This window comes from Bos mutus, chromosome 22, assembly GCF_027580195.1.
Source record: "Bos mutus isolate GX-2022 chromosome 22, NWIPB_WYAK_1.1, whole genome shotgun sequence".
In the NCBI taxonomy this organism is placed as follows: Eukaryota; Metazoa; Chordata; class Mammalia; order Artiodactyla; family Bovidae; genus Bos; species Bos mutus.
Window position 1 is genome coordinate 65,421,962 of NC_091638.1, and position 20,576 is coordinate 65,442,537.

General features: G+C 51.7%; 1 protein-coding gene across 1 annotated transcript; it reads left to right on the top strand.

Annotated features, from left to right (window-relative positions):
- Positions 1–13,186: 13,186 nt before the first annotated feature.
- On the top strand, positions 13,187–14,146 carry MRGPRD (MAS related GPR family member D). The gene has a single exon (XM_070358983.1). It carries the CDS (start codon positions 13,187–13,189, stop codon positions 14,144–14,146), a length of 960 nt encoding a protein of 319 aa, XP_070215084.1.
- The last annotated feature ends 6,430 nt before the right edge of the window (positions 14,147–20,576 follow it).

Here is a 20,576-nt window from a genome sequence, read left to right on the forward strand (position 1 = left end):
CCTGGACTTCACCTCTTCTCAGGAGCCCCTACCCCAGCCCTCCAGCCCTGAGGCCCCCGTAGGAAGCTGTCCCCAACCCACCCAGGAGCTCAACCAGGGCCTCCCTGCCGGCTGCCTGGGCTCAGAACCCAGGCCTGGTTGGTGGGTGGGCGACCTTGGCCCACAGCACGGGCTGGAGGTCAGGGCAGGGCTGCAGCTGTGTATCTGAACACACAAGTGCCCTTAGCGGGTGCTGAGCCAAAAAGGGGGGAGGGTGTGAATTCCAGGACTGAGGCCTCTCCCAGCCCTTGGCCCTTTCTCCCTACAATCTTGCCAGGCCTCTCTGCCCTCCTGCTGCCCCAGCACCCTGCCACCCCACCCCAGGAAGCTTTCGTGCATAACCTGCCCACACCCCGACCACCTCGCTTCTGTGCTAATGGGTCTGTGCTAATGGTGGGTAAAGACACAGACACCTGCTAGCAGATGCCTCAGCCCCGGACCACGCTCCTCCTCCCTCCTTTGGTGTTTAATTATTAAAAGGGGCCTCCAGAGTCCACTGCAGCAGTGGGGTGATATGCCTCCGCTATCCTCACCCCCCGAAACAGCCCAGCCCAGCCCCCAGCAGTCCCCCCCAGAGCCTCCTTCTTTCTGGGTGTCCCATAAAGGCAGGAAGGCGAGGGTCCGCCGAGCATCACAGATTTCCACTCTGAAACTGCCTGGGGCAAGAGGTCTGGCGGGTCTCCCCTGACAACTGCTGTCAACAGAATCATAGAATTGGGGAGTGCAGTCTCCATACCCACTAGGCAGCTTCTAGGTGGCTGGACAAAGAAAGAACCCTTGTCTCTCTGCATCCCCCCAAGGCCCCCACCCCGTAGGATAAGTGCGGGGGAGGGAGAGGGAGGGGTGGCCTCGGGCAGGACAGACCTCTCCACTTTTTCATACTTCCTGTCGCTGCTGTCTCTACATGAACAGGGGGCCACCTCCCATGAACCATGGGACCTCGATGGGCAGTGCCCTGGTTTTCCCGCATTACCGACAGACTTCAGAGGGGAGGGGAGCGGCCACTGAAGGAGGGACATTCATGGGAACAGCCAATCCCAGCCCTGCTGGTCGGGGAGATGACTACTGTTTATTTCTTTATAGTTTTAATTGGAGGATGATTGCTTCACAGTGATGTACTAGTTTCTGCTGTACATCAGTGTGAATCAACCATAAGTACAGATATATCCCCTCCCTCTTGAGGCTCCTTCCCACCCCTCATCCTATCCCATCATTTATTGAGGACCTACTGTGTGCATCTGGCCCTGGACTGAGCTCCATGAATCAGTCGCCTTTAATCTTCAGGACAGGACTCTGCAGTATAGACTATTTGCGGCCGTTGTAGACGCCGGGGCTCAGAAATAGGGTTGCCTGTTGAAGATCAGTCCTGCCAGGTGGTCAGCCCTCTCTGGAGCCCCAGTCACCGTCTGACACAGTGGTTTTCTTGTTTCCCTGGAAGCTTAGACCTCCGAACCTCTGTGTTTTCCATCGGCCAAGCACTGGGAGTTGAGGTTCAGGGGTGATGGCCAGACATAGCAAGCCCATCACAACCCAACAACACCCTTGACCAGCCTTGTTTTATTCCACGGTCACTAGTAACCAAAGGCGGGGACAGCTCAGTTTCAGGCTGTGGATGTCCGGAATGAAGTGGGGGATGCGAAGGCATGTGTGTTCAGCAGACAGTGCAGTGAACGGCCTGGAAGCTGACATCTCTGTCTCATCTTCCATCCTAAGAAGAGGAAATGGAATGCTTCTCTAGCATCCGCCCAGCTTTCCCGTATCTCCTGCCAGTGTGGTTTTGAGATAAACTGGGGTTTGTATTTTATGCCAGAATTTTCTGAAGCCCAAGAGCGTTTCTGCAAAACTTGGTTCAAAAGCCTCAGCCAAGAGGATTCCTCTGTGCTGAGAACCAAGAGCTCCCTTTAGAAGGCAAGATGGAGTGATGAGTCCATTCATGATCCAGCCTCTCAATGTGCGGGGAGAAGCCCCGGCCCAAGAAAGCCTGTCCTCAAGCGGGTTGGCTACAAGGTCAGGGAGCTCTGCAAACCTATTGCAGAATCTTCCAGAAGCAAGACAGTCGAGAACATGAGTACAAGAATATCACATTCTCAGCCAGTTGGGGCTGGAGAGTAGCCAGTTGGGGTTTGGAGAAAACAACAGGACACAGTTCATAAAATTAAAACTCACGGAAACTCCGCTTCAGTGAGTCAGATGCCAGCACCAAGTTTCCTGGCAACTCAGGAGAAGGCTTCCCTACGCAGGCAGATTTTTTTTTAAATCTTTGTAATTATTTAATGGCAGTCTAATGGATGCATTAATACAATAAGTCGCATCCATTTAATGTAGAGTTCAGTAATCTTTGACACGTGTGTGTATGCTCACGTCATCACCAAATCAATACACAGAATGTTTCCATCCCCCCAAAAAAAACATTTCCATCAGCAGCCCCTCAAATTTTCCTAGGGCACCCAGCTCATCATCCCCGGCCTCTGCCCCAACCCTGAGGCAACCACTCATCTCTGCCTTATGCAACTGTAGATTCTAGATTACAATCTGTTTCATAAGCAGAATTTTTTATCAGCCAGAACTTTCGGTGACAAGTAACAGGAACACCAGCTTCCCAGGCAGCTCAGTGGTCAAGAATTCACCTGTCAATGGAGGAGATGCCGGGGATGCGGGTTCGATCCCTGGATGGGAAAAATCCCCTGGAGAAGAAAATAGCAACCTGCTCCAGTATTCTTGCCTGGGAAATCCCATGGACAGAGGAGCCTGGCGGGCGACAGTCCACGAGGTCACAAAGAGTCGGACACGACTTGGCAGCTGAGCATGCACGCAACAGAAACCCCGCAGTTTAATCAGCTGAGGGGGAGGGATGGGTGGTGGATGTGGGGCACATGCTAGTGTTTAAAGGAACTCCCTGACTCACATACCAGCAAAGGCCCACAGGTGATTTTCAATTCAGACATAGCTGCATCCGGGCCCCAAATGATGTTCCTGAGGTTACTTGTCTTTTCCTCTGCTTCTCACCTTTGCTTTGGTCTGTATGGCCTTTGTTCTCAATGAATCAACTAAATGGCAGATAACTGGTAGTTCCCAGTTGACATTTGACAGTTTCAGCAAGCTCAGCAGAAAGAGAGCATCCCTTTGCTGGTAATTCTGACAAAGTCCCGACCCTCATGCTCCCTGGGCAGGCCCCGGTTGCCTCCCCTCCCCTTAAGTGGGAGGCCCTGGGGCATAAGGGGGTGCCCACCTCGCTGAAACCCAGCAGACTGAGAGTGGGGAAGAGGTGAGTGAAAGTCGCTCAATCGTGTCCGACTTTTGCGACCCCTTGGACTGTACAGTCCATGGAATTCTCCAGGCTAGAACACAGGAGTGGGTAGCCTTTCCCTTCTCCAGGGAATCTTCCCAACCCAGGGATCAAACCCAGGGCTCCTGCATTGCAGGTGGAATCTTTACCGGCTGAGCCACCAGGGAAGCCCGGGAAAGAGGTGAGCTCAAACAAAAAGCATGGAAAGGAGATGCCAGCAGCTAAGGTACCAAAGGCAGACCATGGCCCACCGCCGCACACCTGCATCTTCCCACATATGGTTTTATAATGTTCCTATCACAGATCCGTAGCTCTATTATTCACAGCAGAAAGTGCGCCCCCTCTCCCCTCCAGAGGAGAGACAATCTAAAGTCAATCCCAGAGACACCTGCACGGCACCGAGCCCAGGATCTGGGAGAGAGACCATCTGCATCTTTCTCCGTCAGATCCAGAGGCACTTCTCCAGGATTGGTACCCAGTCCTAGTGATGGGTACCATGCATCCCATCCAAATGATGATGGCCACTCTCAAGACACACAATTCAGGGACTTCCCTGCTGGTCCAGTGGTTAAGAATCCACCTTGCAATGCAGGGGATGAAGGTTCGATCCCTGGTCAAGGAACTACGATCCCATATGCCTCAGGACAGCTAAGCCTACATGATGCAACTGAAACCCAACGCAGCCAAATAAATATGTGTTTGTAAATATATGTCCACAACTCACAGTGGACAGGACAAAGGGAATAACTATGATTTTTTTTTAATCCCATTTGGAGAGGAGAAGGGGACGACAGAGAATGAGATGGTTGGATGGCATCACCAACTCGATGGACGTGAGTTTGGGTAAACTCCAGGAGTTGGTGATGGACAGGGAGGCCTGGCGTGCTGCAGTCCATGGGGTCGCAAAGAGCTGGACATGACTGAGCAACTGAACTGAACTGAACTGGAAAGGAGAAAACAGGAACAACACACGGTGGTCCTGGCCCACAGCATATTCTACGCTGGACAGGAAGTGTTAAGAACTGGCAGCCAGGGAGGCTCTTGGTCAGCCAACAAGCACGGGCCCCAGAATCCAAGGTGCCCCGTCAGCCCACCTCTGGTATCCACATGCTTGCGTGATCCCATCCCCTGAGTGTGGACTGAACCAGGTAACTCCCTTCCGACCAACAGAATGGAGTGGAGGGCATGAGCTGGTGATTCCCACCTTGCCAGCAGACTCTCCCCCTTGCTAGCTTTGAGGACACAAGCTGCCATGTTTGGAGTTGCCATACTGGGGAGACCTCGATGGTGAGGAGCTGTGGGCAGCTTCTGGTTAACAGTCAGCAACAGTCCAACAGTTTGCAAGGAACTCAGTCCCATCAACACCTGTGGCAGTTTGAAAGCCGGTCATTCCCCAGCTGAGCCTTCAGATGAGACACCTCCAGAGACCACTTCCGGATGGCTCCACAGGACGAGCTGGTGCTGCCTGGTTTGGGCAAGGCTGCCCTCTGAACACCTTCAGGCTGCCCTCTGAACACCTTCAGGGTGTTTGGTTTCTTTGCTCTCAGTCAGTTCCATGAGCTGGAAACCAGAAGCAGATTCTTCTGAGTTGAGTCATGCTCCTTGAATCCAAACCCAAGTCCACAATGTTCTAGCCCTCGGGTACCATCCAGAGGCTCAGCCAGCACTCTGGCCTCAGCTGAGTGGCCTCCGGGAGAACTCACAGCCCCAGGGAGCCGAGCTGACCTGCCTCCCGGGACAGAACATGGGGCTCCCTCACAGTCAACCCCCAGGACGCCCAGAGAGGCCCCTTAACACCACACACATCTCCAGCTTACAGGCGGTAGAACTCAGACTTGAAAACAAGGTCCTAGAGGCCAGGCCCTGCGAGCCTTCTCCCCAACCCCGCCCTCCACAGAGAGAGCGCTGGGCGAGCCCATCAACCAGAGCATCTCCACGCAGATGTAATGGGCTCTCTCCATGCTCTCAGCTGACAAGGGCCCTCTTCCTTCCACAGCCCCACCCTAACCATCCCCCACCCCCACCAAGGGACTGGCCGATACCCTGAGGTCACCGTGGCTGTCCCATACAGCCTTCAGGAAGGGGAGCATGGCCGGGATGATGGAGGAGATGGGTGACCCCCCTTCATTGGTCTTCGTGGGCCCCCAGTCTCGTGTTCCATTTCCCCCAGACAGGGAGCCGGGAGGCCACGCCCAGCCAGGCCCATTAGCCCCTAGACAGCTCTTCTGCAGGCCACCCACTGGGTGGGGCAGGTGCCCTTCCCGAATTTATGCCTCAAGCTCCCCTTCCTGCTTCTTGGAGGGAGCCGGGAGAAGGTTCTCCTGGGGTCTCAGAGGCCAGGAGCCTCTGAGGCCAAGGTGGGGGGCAGTGGAGGACAGTTCAGAGCATCCCTGCTGAGCCAGGACGGGGGCAGGCGAACCCTGGGGGCTGGGCCCAAGGGGTGCAGCTGAGACTCCAAGCACCGGAGCGAGGAGGGGGCTGCCACCTTTCCTGGAAGACTGAGCACCACGGCTGGAGCAGGTGAGAGGCCCCTGGTTTCTCCTCTCTGGGTGGAGGCAGAAGGACTGGCTGCCCCTCTGAGCCCTCATCTTCTAAATAAAATGACTTCGTGAAGCCTTCCTTCAAAATATTTAAACAGGTGACGGGTTCTTTTTTTTTTTTTTTAATATGACGGTTCTTATCACTCTCCGGGGTGCCCCATCAACGGTAATGGCAAAATCAGGACAAAGGTGAGACCAGCAGGTGCTGGGGAAACCCAACTTAAAGAGAAGACATACAACTGATTTTTGAACAATCAGCTTATCAAACAGCCGGGTAGTGTATTAGGCACTGGAAAGAAACCTTCAGGGATACAATCACACAGCAAACGGTATTACCCGGGGTAAGGACGGGGCAACACCTTATTTTTTCTTTACCATTTGAATCTTTAAAAGTAAGACTGCTTTGGTATCTAATCTATGTAATTAAAAAAAAATGTTTAAAGTGCAGTGAGAAATAGACAATGTCATAACAGTTGTGGGAAATAACACATTTCCGTAAGTCTTCCATGGAAGAGACAAAAATTCAAACGAGGCTTTCAAGGACAGGAAGACCACAGCTATCTCAGTAGATTTTGTGCTTTATTTTATTTAATTTTTGGTCTCGCTGCACGCCATGCAGGGTCGTAGTTTGCTGGTCAGGGATCAAACTCATACCCCTTGCAGTGGAAGCTCAGAGTCTTAACCACTGGACCGTTCTGTATTTTAAACCGTCATCCATCAACAAGACGTGAGTGGGCATTTACTCCTCCAGGCATTGCGTTGGGGACCAGAAGGCTGTGGAGAGGGATCAAGTCAGACCAAGGCCAACCTGGCAGATACACCTGCTGAACTAGAGTGTGAGGCCGGGCGGAGGCACGGAGGATGAGGGTGTCCAGGGAGCACACAGCATGGCGCTGAGTCTAGGGGTCACTCCCCATTTACTGAGCTCACGCTGCGTGCCGGGATCTGACTCAGGGGTAACCAAGACACCAACCGCCCCCCGTGGGAGGAGAAGCCATGCGTGGACACGGCCCAGTCCATTTTCGAGCTATGTGTGTGTGCTGTTTCCTTTTATTGGGAAGCAGTCACAGTTCAGTATTTCCTTTCACTGGGACGTGAGTCTGCTCGTCTGCCGTAACCAAGTACCTCAAACAGAGGGCATGAAGGAACATCTCTATTTTCTAACCATTCTGGGGGCTGGAAGTCTGAGATCAAGACACCAGCCAGTTGGGTGCTTGGTGAGAGCTGTCTTCCTGACTTGCAGATAGGCACGCTGCTGTGTCCTACATGGCATGGGGTCAGGGGAGTGAGAGAGAGAAAGAGAGCAAGAAAGAGGAGGGGAGGGGGCGAGGGAGGGAGAGAGAACTCTGGCATCGCTTCTTAAAAGGACATGAGTCATGGGACTTCCCTGGTTAAGTGGTTAAGACTGCGCTCCCAGTGCAGGGGAGCAGATTTAATTCCTGCTCGGGGAACTAAGATCCCACATGCCGAGTGGTGCAGCCAAAAAACAAAATCGATCTTTTATTAAAAAGGACACCAACCTTACTGGATCGAGGCCCTGCCCTTATGGTACCCTTTGACCTTAATTACCTCTTCAAAGGCCCAGCTCCAAACACAGTCACATTGGGGATAGGGTTTCAACAGATGAGTTTGAGGGAGACACAACTCAGTCTGTAATCAGTGGGAATAAGGGCCCCTCCTCTCTTCAAATCCTGCTACTTTCCCTCAGCCTCAGTATCTGACCTCCCTTCTAGTTTCACTAAAGGGCTTCGCAGCTGGCTTAGCCGGTAAAGGTGGCTGAGCAGGGACAGTGCAGGAGACCTGGGTTGGATCCCTGGATTCGGAAGATCCCCCGGAGATGGAAGTGGCAATCCACTCCAATATTCTTGGCTGGGAAATCCCATGGACAGAGGAGCCTGGCGGGCTACAGTCCATGGGGTCACTAAACAGCTGGACACGACTTAGTGACTAAACGACCAGCACCACCATTTTCGCTGAAAAAGAAGATGCCTGAAAAAGAGCAACGGCTTCTTCCCATCCTGTGTCCTGCCCGTGGCCAGAGTCTCTGCTTCTTTCCGGGCTGACGCCCCAGTTCCCAGCTGGGCCAGGCCAGCCCCTGGGCAGTGCCGGATCCCATGGCCTCTCACCTCCCCCAGGAGCCCTCCTGCAGCTTTCCTGACCATCAGCACCCCCCTGCCGCTGCCCCCTGCCTGCTGAATCACTTCCATCCACATACAACCAAGCAGTAATATCTTTTTTTAAAAATAAATACAACCTCTGCCCCTGGATCTCATTTCTCTGCCTTCTCCCCACCCCCTCACCCAATAGGACAAAGTCCTTCAGAAGGTCACTTGCACTCCCTGGGCCCACAGCAGGCTCCTTGGTGCACCTGGGGGTCTCTGGGGCTGAGTGCTGCCCCGGGAGGCGTTTTCTGGGATCAGCAGTCCCTCCCAGCACTTCCTCCTGCTCTGTTAGCTGTGAGCTCTAAGCTCCTGGGTCACCGCTGTCACTGACTCTGGGACAGCCAGCCCACTGGAAGCTGCGTTCTCCTTGCTGACCCACCACTTGCCCTCAGAGCCTCCTCCCAGGAGGGCAGCACGTGTCTGTCTTCTTGTCCCCGCACCCCCAGCAGCTCTGCCCCGTCTGCAATCCATCAGCGTTTGCAGAGTGGGTACCTGACAGTTAGGAAGGAGCAGATGCTGAGGGTCCCTGACCTGGATCAGGCAGGGGAAGTGCGGTGGGGGTCTGCCCCTGTGTGCATCTCCCCGCCCACCTCCCTGCTCAGCAGAGGGGAGGATGTGGTCCTGGGAGAGCAGCCCAACCCAGCTCACATAGTGCGGCTTGAATGAATGTGTGTTCACGGAGCCCTGCGGGCGGCTACCTGGTGATAGCACCCAGGCTGGCAGCACAGAGGAGGAGTCCGCGGGCTGGGGAGGGGCCGGGGGAGTGGGATCTGAGCCCCCTTCACCTGGCCTCTCCCAGCTGCCCCTTGGACCTCAGACCCTCCCAGCCCCACCCACGCTCCGAGTCCCCATCTCGTTAGTCACCCCCGTTCCACCACCATGCCCGGCGGCCGGGGGCAATCGTCTGATTGTGTATTTTCCCCTCTGCCGATAGACTGTGCCTTCTGTGAGGATGGGCTCTGTCCGTCAGAGTCATTGCTGTATATGGGCTCTGCTTGTGCGCTGTGTACACTTAAATACACGTATGTGCGTGTTGTGTGTGTATGCACATGTGCTGTTTGTGTACATGTCTACGTTTACCTATGTATCTTTACTCTGTCTATATGTATGTAGACTATTACATGTGTTTGCTATGTGCATGCGTGTGTGTATATATATGCCCATATATGCGCTATTGGGCTCCCCTGGAGGCTCAGATGGTAAAGAATCTGCCTACAACGCAGAAGACCTGCATCCTGGATCTCTGGATCAGGAAGATCCCCTGGAGAAGGGAATGGCTACCCACTCCAGTATTCTTGCCTGGAGAATCCCATGGACAGAGGAGCCTGGCAGGTTACATGCAGTCTAGGGGTTGCAAGAGTCAGACACGACTGAGGGACACACACATGTGTCATATATGTATAAACTCTGTGTGTTGTATGTAGGTATAGGTCTTGTGTGCGTATACACATAGATATGCTATTGTATATGTGTAGTACACAGTATAAATTTGGTAAATGTTATTTAAACTTGTGTTGAACCCAAAGGAAAGACTTCTGACTGTAGCCACAGGGAATCTGTAGAGGTTGGTGTCCGTGTGATGGGTGCCATCCGCTTACTCTGGATACAAAGAAAGCTGGGAGGAAACAATCCCCTCCCTCTTGCCCAAATAGGATACAGAGCTGAAAGATGAAGGACAGGAAGGGAAATCTCCAGGTGCCCCAGGAAACTCCCAGCTAGAGCCGATGCCCAGGATACATCAGATGGATAGAGGCTCTGGGGGCAGAGGTTAGGTGTGGCTGGGGCAAGGAAGGGGACAGGGGCTGAGGGTTAGCCTTGGAGCTGCATTAAGTGGAAGAAAGAACTTGATCAGGGGACCTCCATGAGGCCAGAACCTGGAGGACACTGCTGCTTAACAAAAGCAGAGTTTACCCAGATGCGGTTAGCACCTTCCTGCTGCCTAAGGTTCAGCAGGGGGCAGGGAGTGAGTGGAGCTGGGCACCAATTTGAGTAACCAAGCCCCAAACTGTTAACCATTTACAGGCGTAGAATCTGAATTTACACCAAATCTCCAAGCCAACAAATCCAACAAAAACCAGATCTTGGACCAGAGAAATCCTTTGCAAGCCCAACAGAAGCCAACGCCAAACATCTGGGCAGCAAAAGTGTGGCAACTCCGTGAGAAGTCACAGTATCCCTGTAGAGGAAAATCTGTAATTGCAAAGCACAAGTGGGATGAATAGGGAGATTAAGAAACTCTCATTAAAAAATGATATCAGATCAAATAGACTTTAAGACTAAAAAAGTAATAAGGATGCAGAGGGTCATTACATAAAAGGTACAATTCATCAGGATAATATAATAATCTTGGATTACATACACTAAACCTTCCAAAATAGGCGAAGGAAAGAGAAAAACAACAAAAACTACAAAACTACAATCATAATAGGTTAATATTTGTAGCAGATAAATTAATTGGGGTATAGATCATTTAAACAATGCAATTTTGAAAGCTTTATCAAATGAGCATATAAAGTACTAAACCAAATGAGTAAACAAAGCAGCCCCGCTACCAAATGAGTCTCAACAAATATCAAATAACGGACCACATGATCTGACCACGATATTAGAAATCAATATCAAAAGATAGTCAGAGTATGCGTTGTATAATGTATTTCTAAATGATTCATGGAAACTTACATTTTAAATGTTTTGAATTGCAAAATATTTAGACATCAGCAACAATGAAAACGCTACGTAAGTCATGAAACATCTAAGGACATACTTACTAGCATGTTTATAACCCTAAATATATGTTAGAAAAAGAACAATATTTGAAAATTAATAACCGAAGAATTCAACACAAGGAGGTGAAAAAAATCACAAGGTAAATCCAAAGAAAGTGGAAGAAATAAAAGGATAAACTAAGGGAATGGGAAGAAAAGAAACGACAGAGGTGATTTGTTTTTAAATAGTTCCCAAAACAGACCTCTGGCACACTGATAAAGAAAAGAAAAGAAGAACAAGTCACTAATTTTAAATGATGAGCAGAATCAAGGTTTTTAAAAATACTAAAATATTACTGTACAAAGTATTATACCAATAAATGTGGAACCAGAAACTATGAACAATTTTCTAGAAAAATAACATAACTTACCCTAACTCAAGAAGAGCTTAAAAATCTAAATAAACCAAAAACATTAAATAAATTGTAGTTGTAGTTTTTTTTCCTAAAGCCATGTGTATCCACTAACACTCATTTAAAAATCACCGGACCAGATGGTTTTACCTTCTGCCAAATCTTCAAAGAAGGATAATCCTTACATGATACAAATTGTTCTAGAGGGTAGAGAAAAAGAGCTCTTTCTCCAAGTCATTTTATGAAGCCTGTATAATCTTACAGCTTTGAAATAAAAAACAGACAAGGATAGTACCAGAAGGGAAAATTATGGGCCAATTTTATGAACATGGGTGAAAATTTTCTAAATAAAATCAGAGCACCAAGAGGGGAAAAAAAAATTTTTTTTAAACAGAGCAAAGTAGAAATGGTTTATCCTAGAAATATATGGACAAGTGAACACCAGAAAATATATCAATACATATTCACCACATAAATAGATAAGGGAGAAAAAAAAGAAAATTATTAAGTACATATCACAGAAAAAAAACTGTGATAAATTCCATCACTCATTTATTAAAAAAAAAAAAAAAACTTTTTAAAAACTAGAGGAGAACTTTCTCACCTTGAATAAAGATAGTACCAAAAACTCAGAGCAAACATTGTATCTAATGGAGAAACTTTAAACACATTCTCTTAAAGATTAGGAAGAAGTAAAGCATGCCTGATTCCAGTCTTTGTTAAACATAATACTAGGTGTCTGGGCTATGCTATAAGACATGAAAAAGAAATTAGAGGTATGAGGAGAGATGCATAGACAATCAAATATTCAACCAAGTGATAGGTATGATGAACTAAATGAGGTCATTTGTCTGATTAATAAAAATTAGTATCACCCCAGTTTTCTGCCTGGAGCTACTCTGGAAAGTAGTACAGGAAGTGGGGGAAACCAGGCAGAGCATGGTGGTATCCCTGAGTTAAAGATACAGAAGTCAGACTTTGGGGAGATGGAAGTGGCTGGAATTTGTGAGATGGAGTACCAGAGAGAAGAAAACCAGCTACTTGGAGAAAGAACTCCAAAAGTCTGCAGAAGGTCCCCTCGAGTCCTTGGCTGAAACCTTGACTGTGGAGAGTAGATGAAGCACCATGAGACTGGCAGCCGTCAGGTGAGACTCTCGGGGATCACACAAAGCCAAGGATTCTTTAGTTTTTGTTATTGTTGTTTTTCTCTATCAAAAGCAGTATTTATTTTTTTCCCCAAACTTTACCCTTTTTATTTTGCACTGGGGCATAACCGATTAACACTGTTGTGGTACTTTCAGGTGAGCAGCGAAGAGGCTCGGGTAGCCATGTATACTTCAAAAACAACAACAGTGTGTTAATGCTGTAGAAACAGACAAAGCAATGACAGAGAACAGCGAGCTCAAAAACAGTCCCACTGGTGTACAGGGAGATCCTAGAAACATACTGCTGAGGTAAAAAAAAAAAAACACGGATTCTAAATCACAGCATTTGTGTAAATTAAAAATACTTGTGGGAAGCCACTTGTTCCGAAAGATAGTCAGATGTCCAAGGATGTCGATTAAACAGGTTAAAACAGATGTGAGTTGGGGCAGGGGAGGGGAGGGTGGAGTGAAGGGGGAACAGAAATAAATAAAGGGTTGTATTTGTTTTTCAGTGGCTGGATGATCCCGGTGGGCCATAAAGCCAGCATGTAATTAAACTATTTTTTGTACCTGAGGTCCCGTTTAAAAAACTTTAGTTCCCAGAATTTGAAGATTATGTGTGAAAAAAATGACACTATCAATAGATATAGAAAAGCCTTTGATAAAAGTCAGTTTATCTCTTCATGATGAAAAAGAACCTAAACTCAAGATAGAAGAGACCCTTTCATTGACAGAAGGCATCTGTAATACCTCTGAGTCTGCAATGGTGGATTAGCCGGCAGATCCAGGCAGGGTGGGAGCCGCGGGGAGCAACTGTCGTCTATTGCAAAAAGAAAATTGTGGTAGGGGCGCTAAGCAATGCAAAACCTCACACTGGTCCATCTCCCTTCCATAGGATGAACCACAGTCTGCGCCAGGCCCCGGCCCTGGTAGAGAACAGCGTCGAGGTGGAGGAGCTGGGCACAGCCTACTGGGTGCTGAGTGCCATGGTCCTGTTCACCTGCCTGGGTGGCTTTGTGGGCAATGGCCTGGTGGTCTGGTTGCTGTGCTCCCAGGGGCAGAGGAGCCCCTTCAGTGTCTACATCCTCCACCTGGGGGTGGCGGACCTCCTCTTCCTCCTCTGCATGGCCTCCAAGGTCATCCTGATTTGCTTCCAGCTGGTCAACAGAATCCACATGGCCCTGGACATAGTGAGCAGGATGAAGTACTTCACCTACACGGCCAGCCTGAGCCTGCTGACCGCCATCAGCATGCAGCGCTGCCTCTCCGTCCTCTTCCCGGTGTGGTACAAGTGTCACCAGCCCAAGCACCTGTCGGCCGTGGTGTGCGCCCTGCTCTGGGTGCTGTCCCTCCTGCTGAACACGGTGGCCATGTTCCTCTGCAGTGATTTCTTGGCCCGGGATGAGCTGCTGTGCTTCAGGATAGACTTGGTCATCGGCATCCTCCTCATGGGGGTCTTCACACCCCTGATGGCCGGGTCCAGCCTCATCCTCTGTGTGGGGGTGCAGAGGAGCTCCACAGCGACCCACTGGCGGCCCACGCGGGTGTACGTGACCGTCCTGGTCTGCATCCTGGTGTTCCTCGCCTTCGCCCTGCCCCTCGGCATCCGTTGGTTCCTCATCTCCTGGTTGGACCTGCCCCAGAAGACGAAGACTCTCTTCAGCCTACTTGCCCGCCTCTTCTCGGCCGTGAGCAGCAGCGCTAACCCGGTCATCTACTTCCTGGTGGGCAGGCGGAAGAGCCGGGGTCTGCGGGAGCCCCTGGGGGCCGTGCTGCGCAGGTCGCTGAGGGAGGAGCCGGAGCTGGAGGGGAGGGAGACGCCCACCTCCACCACCGCCACCGACCCGGGGTTCTGAGGGCTCCGGACCCTGGACACCAGCCTGCCTGGCTGGCTGGCAGTTGGGAGCCCAGAAGGCTTTTTGTATCTCATCATGTGGGGGTCTCTTTCCCACCCTCCAAGGCTTCCCATTGACTGTCATGTCCAAGACCTCACCATGCGACTCAGTTGGAAAGATGAAGTAATTTTGTTGTTGTTGTTCAAGGAGGATCTTCTGATTAGAAGGCAGGTGGAAGCTTTCAACCCTGGTCTGTCTGACGCTACTTATCTAAATAGGCTCTACAGGTAGGTAGCCTGCATCCCATTGGGTAAGAAGGTCCCTTCTCCCAGCCTCCTCCCTCCAAGAGGGCATCTTAGTACAGGAAGTAGGATGTAATTCGTGTGACTTCGCGACCCCTTGCTGGTCCTTGGGCATGTGCAGCTGGCCCCAGGGTGATGCCCCCGGTCCACTTCCCACCGGGTGACCAGCTGACCCCCTCCATTCCTGCAGGCTGCGGCCCATCAATTGAGTTACCACTGCTGACCGCCGATCATGAAGTGGCTCTGTCTTCCATGTGGCCAGCACCTGACCGCTGGACTTTGTCTTTTGGTGACCTAGCCCCCTCGGTGGGTCTGATCGCTTTCCTCCATGAAGCCACACTGGAGCTGGAGAGCCCCTGCCCGGCCTCACGGGAGTTGAGGGGACAGTTGTTGAGGGGATTGTGCCCCAGGAGGGGGGAGGCAGCTGGAGACAGCTGCCTCCCAAAGCCCCATGTGCCCAGTAGAAGGAAAGTCTGTACCCTGATTGCACGCCTCAACTTGCCCCAAACACTTCCCCCTTTCTGGGGCCAAAGCGCCAAGAGGGAAAGCCTGGGGGGCAGTGCCCTTCTCCCCACTTCCCTCTTTCTTTCCGCCGTCTCCTGGGTCCAGACCAGAGTGGACGCCTCTCTTACTCTGCACACGTCACACCCTCTGGCTCTGTCCAGTGTCCAGGATTCCTGGACAGGAAGTGGAAAGGCCGGCTCCCAGGACCCCGGCCCTGGCTATTCTGTGCATCAGAAGTGGAAGAACACCTCGTTCCTTCCCTTGGCTTCCTTACGAAGCCGTTCCCAAGCTCCTCCTGAAAGATGGAGGCTTTGAGCCAGCTGGCACGATGGTCAGATCCTCAGAAAGGAAGAGAGAGGCTCGTTGATCGTCTGTAAAAAGCACAGTGTGGCAGCAAACCTCCCAGTCGGTGCAGCTGGGAGTCCCAGGAACCAAGACCCCAGTGTGCATGGGCCTGGGGCCCGTCATCCTGGCCCCACTGTGGGTCCCCCACCCAGTCCTGGCCTCCCCATGGGTCCCCCATCCCATCCTGGCCTCTCCTGGGCACCCCACCCTGTCCTAGCCCCCGCCGTGGGCCCCCATCCCATCCTGTCCTCCCCTGGGTCCCCCATCCCGTCCTGTTCTCCCCCGGGTCCCCCATCCCATCCCAGCCTTCCCTGGGCCCCCATCCCATCCTGTCCTCCCCTGGGTCCCCCATCCTATCCTGTTCTCCCCCAGATCCCCCATCCCATCCCAGCCTCCCCTGTGGGTCCCCCATCCCATCTCAGCCTTCCCTGTGGGTCCCCCATCCCGTCCCAGCCTTCCCTGGGCCCCCATCCCATCCTGTCCTCCCCTGGGTCCCCCATCCTATCCTGTTCTCCCCCAGATCCCCCATCCCATCCCAGCCTCCCCTGTGGGTCCCCCATCCCATCTCAGCCTTCCCTGTGGGTCCCCCATCCTGTCCCAGCCTTTCCTGGGCCCCCATCCTGTCCTGGGCTCCCCTGTGTCCCCCGTCCCATCCTGTCCTCCCTGGGTCCCCCATCCCGTCCTGTTCTCCCCCGGGTCCCCCATCCCATCCCAGCCTTCCCTGGGCCCCCATCCCATCCTGGGCTCCCCTGTGTCCCCCATCCCATCCTGTCCTCCCCCGGGTCCCCCATCCCGTCCTGTTCTCCCCCGGGTCCCCCATCCCATCCCAGCCTCCCCCAGGTCCCCCATCCTGTCCAAGCCTCCCCCAGATCCCCCATCCCATCCTGGCCCACCTGTGGGCACCCCACTCCATTCTGGCCTCCCCATGGGTCCCCCACCCCATTCTGACACCTCTGTGGGCCCCCATCCCATCCTGGCCTCCTATGGGTCCCCCACCCCATTCTGACACCTCTGTAGGTCCCCCATCCCATCCTGTCCTCCCCTGGGTCCCCCATCCTGTCCTGTTCTCCCCCGGGTCCCCCATCCCATCCCAGCCTCCCCTGGGTCCCCCATCCCATCCCATCCTTCCCTGGGCCCCCCATCCCAACTTGCCCTCCCCTGGGTCCCTCATCCCATCCTGGCCTCCCCAGGCCCCCACCCCATCCCAGCCTCTCCTGGGCACCCCCCATTCCCAGCCTCCCCCTGGAGTTCACTGAAGGAGCCAGGGATAGACAGCCCCCGGAGGCAGGTATGCTCTCCATGTCCTCTGATTCCTGGGTCACCTCCTTTCCCATCTCAGCTCGGATCCCTAGGTCTGTGTGTCCCAGGGGAACATGAGGGGTGGGAAGCTCTTTAGCAGTCATTCCAGGCATCTTATGGAGCACCCAGCACCAGTACTGGCCTTGCATGCCGTAAGCACTTAGTAAGCACTCATTTGGCTCATAAGAATAACCAACACCTGTGTAGTGCTGATAGCAGTGGGGCTCAGAGAGGTCACTGTTTTATCCAGAGTCACACAGCCAGTGAATAAAAGGCTATGATTCAGGGCTTCCCTGGTAGTTCAATGGTTAAGACGTCACACTTCCACTTCAGGGGGCATGGGTCAATCCCTGGTCAAGAAACTAAGATCCCGCATACTATGAAGCAAAAAAAAGAAGAAGAAGAAGAAGCAAGAAAAGAAAGGAAGGAAGGCTATGATTCAAGACTTATCTTTTGACCCAAACTGCATGTTCCATGCACGCCTCCTCTGACCTGGACAGGAACCAAGTGGCCCATCCAAAGCAGATGGTTGGTGATGAAGGGGACCTTACCTCTCGGGGTAAGTGGCCAGCACAGGGCCCCTCAGCTGCATATGGAAGAAGAGGAGCCCTAGAAATTGTTCACACCATTATATTTCGATAAAATTTACTATATTCTACACCAGTTAAGACCACAGGCTCTCTCTACGCCAACTCTTCCTCCATCACTTGCCACTTCAGGCCACGTGACGCTGGCACAGCCGCAGGTATCAGGGGACCTGCCTAAGGGAAGGTTGGGCTGGTGGCACCCCTGCAGTGTGGGCTTCATGGGAATTTATGAGGTTCACAGTCCTCACTTCTACGTATAGTTGAGTCAATGCAAGCCGTCTCAGCAAAGGCATGTCTTTCAGGGGTATTGCCACTACCCTCTGTGCCAGCTTGGCTGGCATCATGGAGAAAAACGCAGGCCCAGAGCTGTAAGGACATCTGAACGTCACTGGAAGTGAGTGGGTCGTGGCTGGTGGAGAAGAAGTAGGTTTGAAATACACATAACCAGAAGCTAGTCTATGGGGAGGTTCCGTTCTCATGAACGTCTGGTCAGAACAACCCTCATTAAGAAATCTGCTTGAAATTGCAGCACATATCATCGTAAAATATGCTATACATTTATCTCTAGAGGAGGCGTGCTAAAAAGGAATTTCTGAGACATCCTGTCTTTGTAGATACAATTATGGAGCAAAAGTACACACTGCCAAAATGGCTATGTGAAATTACATGTGGTGTGCATCCCAGCTATCGATATCGTAAAATAAATCTTATCATGAGAAAAACCAAATTCTCTTTCTATTTTCCTGACAGAAAATGTTACAGAAGGTCCAGGAACTCAGGGTCACACGGGAAGGGTGGCGGATGAATTGGCCGCCATCACACACAGGCCGTGCACGCTGGTTGAATCATGTGCTTAATTGCTCAGTCGTGTCCGACTCTTTGCGACCCCATGGACTGTAGCCCACCAGGCTCCTCTGTCCATGGGGATTCTCCAGGCAAGAATACTGAAGGGGGTTGCCACTCCCCCCTCCAGGGGATCTTCCCAACCCAGGGATCGAACCCAGGTCTCCCACACTGCAGTCGAATTCTTCACCGTCTGAGCCACCAGGGGAGCCCGGTCAAATCGTGAAGTCACTCTAATTCTCCCTGTTGGCGTCCTCGAAGCGGAGACGATACTAGCGCCGGTCTTACGGGTTCACGAGGGTCACTGAGATGACTGTGCCCTGTCAGCTGTCTGTGATCTGCAGCGAGGACGCAGTAAGTGGTCACTATTTTCACGCACCGGCTATTTTGGATGGTCGGGAAGGGGTGCACCCAGCCTCCAGTCTGGTTCCTCGGACCCTGCAATTTCCTACTGTCCCTCTTGGCAGGAGGCCTTGGTTAATCAAGGAGATCTCCCCTCCAGAGACTGCAGGAGTTCCCTGAGTCTCCTCCTGTTAAGTCCTCACCATCCCAGAGCCTCTGAGGGCCAGTTCCAGCACCTACACTGGCCAGGTCCCTCAGTCCCAGGGCGCGGCATCGCGACGGGGCAGGAGAGGCATTTGCAAGTCGTCCATTCCCACAGCAGCAACCTGACATTTAACTTAGATCTTGACCCCTGCCTGCCCTGTTTTCAAGCCGGTTCCCCAGTCTGGGTGTTGACTGCGCGAGCTCTCTGATCTCCTTCCAGTTAATCTCCTCTATCGCCCGGCCACGGGAGGTTTTTGTTGCTGCACCAAGGAACACTGACTTACCCGAGAAGTCCTATCAGAGAGGCAGCAGGTCCTCCGGTGGGAAATGCAGGACGCTGAGAACCGAGCCCTGGATGAGGGGCTGAGGCTGATAAAGCCCAAGCCCCAAAGATCCCCGTGCATGGGCTCCACATAAGCCCCTGGAGGCGGCCCCGCCTGTGTCCAGGAGGTCCTACGTTCATGGAGTTTACAGGGTGGTGTATTTTAACCAGGTCTGGCTGCTCCTGCTGCCACCTTTCCTTGTCTCTCTCCCCTTCATGGCAGTGGCACTGGAGTGGCCACTGAGGGACATTTAGGGAAACTGGTGGCTCAGATGGTAAAGAATCTGCCTGCAATGCAGGAGAACCGGGTTCAATCCTTGGGTCAGGATGATCCCCTAGAGAAGGGAATCACTACCCACTCCAGTCTTCTTGCCTGGAGAAATCCCATGGACAGAGGAGCCTGGCGAGCTACAATCCATGGGGTCGCAAAGAGTCGGACACGACTGAAGCAAGTCAGCATGCAAGCACGCACATGTACCTCACTCACAGCCACTTCTATGTAAAAATGGTTCCCGAGTCTGATTAATGGGTTTACCGGGGTCAGGACAGGAACAGTCTGGGTGATGGAGGAGAAATGCACAGCCAGGAGGCAGGCAATGGGAGACTCTTTCAATTATCAGAGCCATAGCATTTTAAGTGGAAGAATCTGTTCTCAGGGATGCTGAAACGTGGCAAACAGCTATCAAGCCTCCTAGGTCCCTTCAGAGGTGAAAAGCTGGCCCATGCGGCTGCTGACTTCTGCAGTGTTTCCAGGGGTTATAGGTGTTATTTCCGAGTTCACCCTGTAAATGGAATATTTCAACACAGACCCGGCCTGGCTTTTCCTCTTAAACAGCCACCATACCAAGATGAGCTCCCATCACAAAGCTGTTCAAGCCTGACATCACGGAATGGTGACATTTTTAAGACTCCAAAATGTATTTTTGAAGACTGGACAAGGAAGAAAAAAACAAATTGTAAATGACAAAAAAAAAAAATTGTTCAAATGTGGAACATTTCCACCCCCACGCCAAAAAATAAAAGAGAGTGAAAAATTATAAACTCATGGCTTAAATAGATATGAAAGGGACCTTCTTTAAGTTCATATTAAAAGTAATGAAAAAAGAAAGAGAAAAGTAATGAAAAGTAGTGAAAGTGTTAGTTGCTCGGTTGTCTGACTCTTTACCATCCCATGGGGTGTAGCCTACCAGGCTCCTCTATCCACGGAATTCTCCAGGCAAGAATACCAGAGTGGGTAGTCATTCCCTTCTCCAGGGGATCTTCCCAACCCAGGGATCAAACACAGGTCTCCTGCACTGCCAGCAGATTCTTTACCATCTGAGCCACCAGGGAAGCCCCCAAAGTAATGACCCATGGAACAAAGGATAAAGATAAATAATGAAGTAGATAGAAGTTTGAAATTGACAGCTGCATTATAATTAAAAGTAATTCACTAAGAGGAAGAGATCATTTTAGAATGGAAGAAATGAATAGCTCTTAGATTTTGATAACCTGATTGATGAAGAGGAATGTGTCTTAAAAACACATTGGGAGCAGAAATAGAGACCCAGGTGCAGAGAACAAATGTACAGATGCCAGAGAGGGCTCCCCAGAACCACCCACAGCTTCTCTGGCTGGAAGGTCCCCCCTCCTTCTGTCTGAGGCCACCCCACCCTTCCTTGAGGAGCTGCGGCCGAGCCCAGGGAGCTGTGCTAAAGAAACTC

Excerpts from the sequence above, each read along its gene's own strand:
- MRGPRD (XM_070358983.1), top strand. The coding sequence starts at position 13,187 with ATGAACCACAGTCTGCGCCAGGCCCCGGCCCTGGTAGAGAACAGCGTC.